The 8,692-nt window shown below is 54.0% G+C and overlaps 1 protein-coding gene across 1 annotated transcript; it reads left to right on the top strand.

The window, feature by feature from the left end:
* The first annotated feature begins 288 nt into the window (after positions 1 to 288).
* On the top strand, positions 289 to 2,676 carry LOC134401190 (uncharacterized). The gene is made up of 2 exons (XM_063129932.1): positions 289 to 2,410; positions 2,492 to 2,676. Exon 1 carries the CDS (start codon positions 330 to 332, stop codon positions 1,059 to 1,061), a length of 732 nt encoding a protein of 243 aa, XP_062986002.1. The 5' UTR covers positions 289 to 329; the 3' UTR covers positions 1,062 to 2,410; positions 2,492 to 2,676.
* Positions 2,677 to 8,692: the final 6,016 nt, after the last annotated feature.

Genomic DNA, 8,692 nt, shown 5'->3' with positions numbered 1-8,692 from the left:
TTGCGGCTGCATCTGAAGAGGAGCCTCACTGTCCTGCGGAGACCTATCCCAGTGGAGAAACGGCTAGCCATCACCATATGGAGGCTGGCTACCCCCTGCGTCTACAGGACCACAGCAGAGCAGTTCAGGGTAGGGTGCTCTACGGCGGCACAAATAGTCCTAGAGGTGTGCTTTGCCATGGAGATGAGCCTCCTAGCACAAACAGTCAAGATTGGGAACGTGGCAGAGATGAGTGGAGGGTGGGGGGGGTGGGGGTGGGAATGCGCTTGGAACAGGTGCTAACTTTTGCAGACGTCTGCAAATCCGGAAACAATGCACGTGTCAGTAATATGCCCTCTGTGTTTTCTGTCTCGCAGATCATGAATGGTTTTGGGGCGCTAGGGTTCCCTCATTGTGTGGGGGCGGTAGATGGAACCCACATTTCTATCCAATGCCCAATAAGGCAAGCCTCAGAATATATAAACAGGAAGGATGAGTACTCCATGATTCTGCAGAGGACGTGCGACCACAGAGGCCGGTTCATCAATGCGGAAATAGGATGGAGCGGCAAGAGCCATGATGCCTACATCTTTGCCAACTCAGCCCTCTGTGAGACAATGGATGCAGGTCTCTTCGTGCCTACCCATCTCACCATCAGATTGCGGGGGCAGCAGATCCCACCCCTCATTGTGGCGGATGGCACGTACCCTTTGCGCGAGTGGCTGATGAAACCCTATGGTGGGGCAGTCACTCCACAGCAAGCCCACTTCAATCGCTGTCTTAGGCGAGCACGCCTTGTGGTGGAGCAGGAGTTCGGGCGACTCAAGGGGAGGTGGCGGAGCATAGGCGTGCGCCTGGAGCTGGCGGAAGAAAACATCCCCCCAGTCATCAGTGCTTTTGTCATCCTGCACAACATCTGCAAAACCAAGGGGCATGCCATGCTCGTGGAGGCGGCGGAGCACAATGCTGTTGAGCTGGCTACTCTGGGTGAGCCCTACGTCAATGAGGCCAATCGCCACACCCGGGAAGGGCACAAGGTGCGGGATGCCATCAAAGACTTCCTGTGGGCTAACCGCCGCTGACAGCCTGTCTCCTCAAACTGGACTGTGCTTGTTCCCCTGTGCAGTCCTTCCAGTCCTTTACCCCAGTGTAACGTCCTCCGCACCACATGTATTCAATAAAAACCATTCAAACTGCACCACGTCTAATCTTCCTGAGTCTCTGCTCATTGGCATCGGCCACTTATTTGCGCATGTACAAAAGTGCACAATTCCAAAAAACGTCAATGGGGCACGAACGTGAGGCCTACCCCGGTCAAGATGGAGCCTCGGAGGGTCGCCTACTGGCAGGAGCCCGAGATCAAGATGCTCCTTGAGCTCCTCCTGCAGTCTGGGAGGGTGGAGCACCTCATGAGGAACTCCAGCCTCCAGACTATTGACATTTTCAGGAGGGCTGCAAGGAGCCTCTCGATCACGGGCTACTCCCGCACTGCTGAGCAGTGCCGGAGTAAATTCAAAGGGCTAAAAGCGGCCTTCTTTGAGGCTCTCGAGTGCTACCGGGGTAGACCTCCCAGGAGAGCCCAGCCCCCCTTCTACCTCCAGCTGCATGAGTTGTGGGATCGGGCTGGGCGACCCTCATGGCAGGAGCGGCGCCCAACAAGTAAGTGCACTTTGTTTCACTCTGCCCCATCCCCCAGCAATCCAGCCATGCTGAAACTGCCCTGAACCACCTCGTATAAGCATTGCCCCTCTGTATGCTGGTACCACTCAGGCTCAGCCCAGTGCCTTTTGCACCTTGTCATTTCACCATCCCAGCCATGTATTATGCATGTTGGCAGGCAGGTGGGAAGGCAACCCCCCATCCTGGTTCCATGTAGGCACTGGTCCCTAGAGCTGCTCACCACGCCCATCCAATGTGGCTCCCAATGTGGCATCACATTGCACAATGGATGTTCTGCCCAGTGTTGTCCACTAACTGATGCATTCCTGCCTATTGCCTTCACAGGGCCTCAGCGTCCGCACCTCCGTGCAGTGGTGGAGGAGGAGCCTGCGGCGGCGGAGGAGCACCCAGCACAGGAGGGCAGTGGTGAGGGAGCCCTGCCACGACACAGGCTCTGAACACCAGACCTCACGGCTGCCACCACTTCTTATGGGGCGACACAGGCTCTGAACAACAGACCCGGCCGAGGCTACTCCCTGCTCAAGCCAAGCACCACCGCTTGATACGCCTGAGGCAAGGGATAAAAAACCACCTTCCTCCAAACTATGTGGAGAAAGACGTTTAAAATGGAGAAGGATTTTAATATATATAATATAACGCACTGTGAGTTATATCTGCTTAGGTGAATGAGCTGCTGTGCCCCCCACCCCAGTGGTCACTCCGGACCTCGTGCGGGCTATCAACCGCATGGGGGGGACCCTGCAGAGAACTAGTAAGTACCGATGCCAGTGTTAGATGTGCTCATGGGGTGGTGCTGCAGCACACCTGACTAATGCCATCTTTCCTTTTGCAGTGCGTTCCTTGGAACGGAGCGTCACCCGCCTGGAGCGGGATGTCCAGGACCTGAAGAGATCCTGCAGGCAGGATGCTCAGGATCGGCAGGACCCCTGACTGCGGCACTTACGTTGTTTTATTTAAAAAGTTTTTCTAAAAAAAAGTTTAGACAAAAATAAATAAAAAGAATTTATATTGTTTAAAGTTGTGTGTGTGGTTTTCTGAAGTGCTTGCCCAGGGGCCCCGGCAGGAGTAGTAGGAATGGTGAGCCACCCCACCCCACCCCCACACTCAATACTACCATTCCTCCCCTTCATGGGGAGTAGGGCTGCTGGTCCTTGGGGTTAAGCTTCGGCAACTCCCTGCGCTGCTGTTTGGTGGGGGGGGGGGGGGCTGTGGGGTTCCCCAGGCACTGCACGGGGAGCTGCTGGAGGCTCCAGGCACCTGCCCCTGGCCTTTCCCTTCCCCCCCACAGCCGCTGTGGCCGCCTTGCCCCTGCCCTGTGCCCCCACAGCCGCTGTGGCTGCCTTGCCCTTTGCCCTGCCTTTCCCCCCCTGGGGTGGGGCACAGAGAGGTTGCTCCTGGGGTGGTGTGTCCTCCCTCTGGGGTGGGGGTGGTGTGTCCTCCCTCTGGAGTGGGGGTTGGGGAGCCTGCTCCCAGAGTGGCCCAGGGAGTAGCTCCTCCACTGGGTGGCTGTCTCCCACTCCGCCAGCTTCTGGCCCAGTAAGAGGCAGTGCTCTCACAGAAACATCCCTATGCATAGGCGGGCCAGCCCTCAGACCTGTGAACACTGGGAGGATGGCAGTGACCAGCCCCTCCAGAGAGGTGGCTAGCCTATCCACGGAGCGCACCATTGCTGCCCCCTGCTCAGCATCTACTTGGGCTTGCTGCTTTGCGGTGGCCACATGTTCGCTGAAGGTCTCAGAGTCACGCTCGAGGACTTGGAGGATGGGGAGTTGTCTTCTGCTGCCTGGCGTATGATTTCAAGTGCAGCATCTCCTCCTCTCTTCTGTGAGCGGCGGTTGTGAATCTCTGCCAGGCGAGATGCAGGTGACAGGGTGGCCTTGGAGTTTGCCACCCCTGGATCTGTGTGGAGAAGGTGGGGAATTCAGCCACATGCTGCAGGGGAGGTGGGGAGCAGTTGGAGTGTCCAGTGCCGTACAGAGACACCACCACATTGGGCCAGCACAGTACTGCACATCCAGCCATCCAGTGCCACTTCCTGCCTGGCAGTGAAAGGGTGGGGTTGTGGGGCTACAACTGCCCTTAGCAACTAAGCAGTGTGGCTAGTGGGTGCCTAACTCTCAACATTGCATTCCACTGCCAGACACTTCAGTCCTGTTATCTGTGAGAGCCGTTCCCATGGCCGAGGAATGCTGACTCCCACAGCATCGACCTTGGTGCGCCTGCCTCCCTGGGAAATGCAGACTCCTTCCCAACCAGTTCCACCCCCGCCCCCTCCTGTTGGTGTGATTGAGTGAAGGTAGAGTTCAGTCACACCCACCCACCACGCTAACTGCACCTTTCCCCATTCAGGGCATCCAGGACAGGGCACCTGCCAGGGTGCAGTGTAGATGCTTGCCTATCTACATGCGCCCACACACCTGTGTGTTAGTGCCGGCGCCTCCCCAGTATGTGTGCGTGGTTGCAGGAGCACACATGCGCGCCTCAGGAGTCCAGAGTACTCACCAGGAGCACTTGCTGCATCTGTGCTGTCCCTGGAGCCAGCTTCAGTGGATTCTGGGGGGGGTCTGTCAAGGCAAAGTCAGGGCTATGTCACCAAGCACACTGACACAGCACCTATGACTGGTGCAGAGCCGTTTGCCAGCCCACCCTCCACAAAGTAACAATGGGCATGGTGTGGGGATGCTGTATGCAGCTCCCAGTCAGTTGTGGAGGGGCACACACTCACTGTCCAGTGCAATCTGCCTGCTGGTGCCCTCGCCTGCTTCACTGGCAGAGTCTGCAGCTGTGTTGCTCGAGTGTTCAACATCTGGTGGCATGTAGGAGAAAGCATTGGAGGTCGGGGGAAGGGCAGCTACCAGTCACCAGAGGTGCATGGGTCACAAATGCAGCACTTCCAGCCCCCCCTTGATCCAGGCAGTTTGCGTGGAGAAGGCGGGATTCCCACTGGCATGGGATGCTGTGCTTCTGCCCCCACCTCCTGCCCCCTGCCAGCAAGCCTGTGGGGTGCCTCTGCACTCCCATTGCCATACTTGGTTGGGACGTTTAGGGGTGGGGTGGGGGAGGCAGACGGGCACACTCACCAGCTGATGGGTCTTCCACATCCCTGCTGAGTGAGCTGGTTTCGCTGGCATCCTCAAACATGTCCTGGGAGCCCACAGGAAGAGAGAGTGGTGGCTGAGTGGCTTGGGGAGTTACACGTTTGGACTGTGTCCGAGTAATTTTGGCGCACTGTTGTATCCCCACGGAGAATTTTATGTAATTTATCATAGTAGGGGCATGTGGTGGCATTGCTGCCTGACCTCTCATGGTTCCTCACACGCCGGTAGTCTGTCCGCATGCCCTTGGATTTAGTGCGGCACTCTTCTGCGGTTCGCGTATGGCCTCTCTTGCCCATCTCCCGTGCCACTTGTTGGAACACATTAAAGTTGCGGTGGCTAGCCCTCAGCTGCTCTTGAATCCTCTGTTCTCCCCAAATGTCCAGCAGATCTAAAATCTCCTGGTGCTGCCAAGTCGTTCCCCTCCCTTTCGGACCCATGCCTGATACCTACACAGGGGCCAAGCAGAGAGAACGGGGCTCGTCAGTTTCCGCACCACCGGAGGTGTGAAACCGGTGTCAATAGCCTGCCCCCATCACTCCCCCCCAGCAAATGCAGTCGGAAGGACAGGGGAGTGTATTGACACAGTTTAAAGGGCCTTCAGGGCAGGTGCCCACCCCCTGGGCTGATGCTTCCTTGACCTTCTGCCTGCCGCCGCGTGGCCACTGGAAGATGGCCGCCCACCCTCGCTTGTTGCCCCCTTACAGCCAGCTGCCGTGTACCCACACCAATAGGCACACCGCCCTTCACGCTTCTACCGTCCCCCTCAATCCCCGCTGGCCTTTACATCTACCGCGCAGCATAAACCACCGGCATTAGACGGTCCCTGTGGCTGCCCACCACGAGGAGTCACCAACTTCCCATTACTGTTGGATGCCTGCCTTCCCGAAAAGTGACCCACACAGAGGTACCAAGCTGCACATATCCCACCCATCCGCCAGACCCCCCCAACAGCTCACCAGCCGCTTTTCCGGTCCTCTGTTCATGCGCAAAGCGGAACTGTGGGATTAAAAAAAAAAGCCGCCGTGCCGCTGCCACAGCTGCGCACGGGGCGCAAATGGTGGAGGCGGCTTGGCCGAAGGCGCTGACCACTCCCCTTAGCACGCCTTTTCCTGACCAGTGCTGACCACGCCCGAAATCGCGCTGACCTCATGTCCTTCCACACCTCCGCCTCCTGAATACAAATTAGCGCGCGCCGGCAGGAAAAGGCCTGCTTAAAGTCGATTCAGAAAACACGGGAAAATAGAGGTTTCACCACAGGATGACCACGGATCCTGGTGAACGTCATCTGGATCTGTCAAGACGACTATGGTATGTAACGCGCGCTACAGCCCTGTCTAGCAAGGCCCTAAGCCACAGTGGGTAAGCATTTCAAGCTAAACATAATGGCTTAGTGTGTCGTGTGAACCATTCCTAACCATGGCGGCTACATAACCACGGTTTGCTCACTTAACCATTTACTGCAAAAGGGTTAGCGGCCTAACCATGGCTTAGTGTGTTGTCTGAACAGGCCCAGTCTTTAAAACCGCAACGTCAATTTAAAAAGCAAAGTTAACCATGTGTTTTGACCCGCTTCCTGAACACAGAGAATGTGGAGACCAGTCACCTAGACTAGGGACTACAATTCACCATCCTCAACCCATAGGATGCTGGCTGGGGTTGATGGGAAAGGTAGTCCAAAATATCTGGAGGACAGCAAAGTTGCTTACCCCTGCTGGTGGAGGTTGGTGGCTCTAATATCAGTGGGGTGGTGAATCCATTCTGGGTTTCAGTCAGAATAAGGAGCTATTCAAGGTGCTTTGATATTAGAGTCACCAGCCTCCCCTGCCCCACTGCCCTAGTACATGAGCAAAACATATCCAGGTCTGCAGTCTTCCCTGTCCATGCTCCCTTTGCTTCTGCCTGTTTTGAGACTGTTTTGAGACTTTTCATAGAATCATAGAATTATAGAATAGCAGAGTTGGAAGGGGCCTACAAGGCCATCGAGTCCAACCCCCTGCTCAATGCAGGAATCCACCCTAAAGCATCCCTGACAGGTGGTTGTCCAGCTGCCTCTTGAAGGCCTCTAGTGTGGGAGAGCCCACAACCTCCCTAGGTAACTGATTCCATTGCCGTACTGCTCTAACAGTCAGGAAGTTTTTCCTGATGTCCAGCTGGAATCTGGCTTCCTGTCACTTGAGCCCGTTATTCCCTGTCCTGCACTCTGGGAGGATCGAGAAGAGATCCTGGCCCTCCTCTGTGTGACAACCTTTCAACTATTTGAAGAGTGCTCTCATGTCTCCCCTCCATCTTCTCTTTTCCAGGCTAAACATGCCCAGTTCTTTCAGTCTCTCTTCATGGGGCTTTGTTTCCAGATCCCTGATCATCCTTGCTGCCCTCCTCTGAACACGCTCCAGCTTGTCTGCGTCCTTCTTAAATTGTGGAGCCCAGAACTGGACACAATACTCTAGATGAGGCCTAACCAGGGCCGAATAGAGAGGGACCAGTACCTCACGTGATTTGGAAGCTATACTTCTACTAATGCAGCCCAAAATAGCATTTGCCTTTTTTTCAGCCATATCGCACTATTGGCTCATATTCAGCTACAACAATTCCAAGATCCTTCTTGTTTGTAGTATTGCTGAGCCAAGTAGCAGCCAAGTAGCAGCAGGAGTTGAATGGGGCTCTTGACATATCAGTACCACGATACTTCTGGCCTGGCTGTGTCTTCACCCAGCTGAGCTAATCACAGCCTGGCTTGTCCACCAGACCCTATATCCACTTTATGTGGATAAGCTGAGTTATATGTTTCCTCTGCTTCCAATGTTCAGAGGTGCGTCCCAGGTTGTGGAGCTTTGTAGCACTCCTTTAAGCTAGGTTAAGCGTGAAGGAGAGGCCCAAAATGGTTGAGGAACATGGCAAAGGCACTTTCCTGAGATCAAGGGCATGGTATTGCTGCGAGAGATGAAGGCAATGATAGTGGTTCTCATGCACAAGAGGGTGCAGGCTTTATTTATTTATTAAAACACACCCCACCTTATATCACAAGGATCTCAGGGCAGCATACAGACAAAATCATACATATAAAATAGAACAATAAATATACAATTCTAAAACAGACCATTAATATGTTAAAACCAATATGAAATTTTAAAACAGTAAAATCCAGTTAGAACAAGACAGTGTGCAGGCTGATGGATTTAGCCATCAAAGGCTTTGTTAAGAAGCCATGTGTCAACCTGGTGCTAAATTGAAGCCAGTGCTGGCACCAGTCGGGCCTCCAGGGGGAGGTCATTCCACAGCCAAGGTACCACCACAGAGAAAGCCCTGTCCCATGTCCCACCATAGCGTATATCTCGCATTGGTGGGGCCTTGAGCAGGCCTCCTCTGGCAGATCTCAGGTCTTGGGCAGGCAGATATATAGGGAGGGGCACTCCCTCAACTATCGAGGTCCCAAGCTTAGAAGTCCCCTCGAAGTTTGCGGAGGTACAAAACACCTTAGGAAGAAACGCTCTAATGGGAACTAGAAAATGGTCATGTTGGTTGGGGATTATGGAGCTATAGTCCACCACAGCTGAAGGGCACCAGCTTGGAGAAGGCTGGTATGAATGCTTTTATGCAATTGTAGAGCAGAATCTGTCCCGCCCTCTTTTATCGTTTAAAAACCTTTATAGTGGGAGTAATTCAGCAAAGGAACGAGGAGGTTGTGGCTCCTGGATGCTTTTTCTGGCAGCCCCCGCTTTTTCTCCTTGGACAATGGGATAATAATAATAATAATAATAATAATAATAATAATAATAATAATAATAATAATATATTTATTTATTTCTTACCCGCCTCTCCCTTTGGATCGAGGCGGGGAACAACATTAGAACAGGAATCAATGCATCTTAAAAATTCTTGATTTAACATTGATCTGGATAGGCCTGCCGGAAAAGGCTAGTCTTTAAAGCTGCCTT

This window comes from Elgaria multicarinata, chromosome 7, assembly GCF_023053635.1.
Source record: "Elgaria multicarinata webbii isolate HBS135686 ecotype San Diego chromosome 7, rElgMul1.1.pri, whole genome shotgun sequence".
Taxonomy (NCBI): domain Eukaryota; kingdom Metazoa; phylum Chordata; class Lepidosauria; order Squamata; family Anguidae; genus Elgaria; species Elgaria multicarinata.
This window is presented reverse-complemented; position numbering and strand designations above follow the sequence as displayed.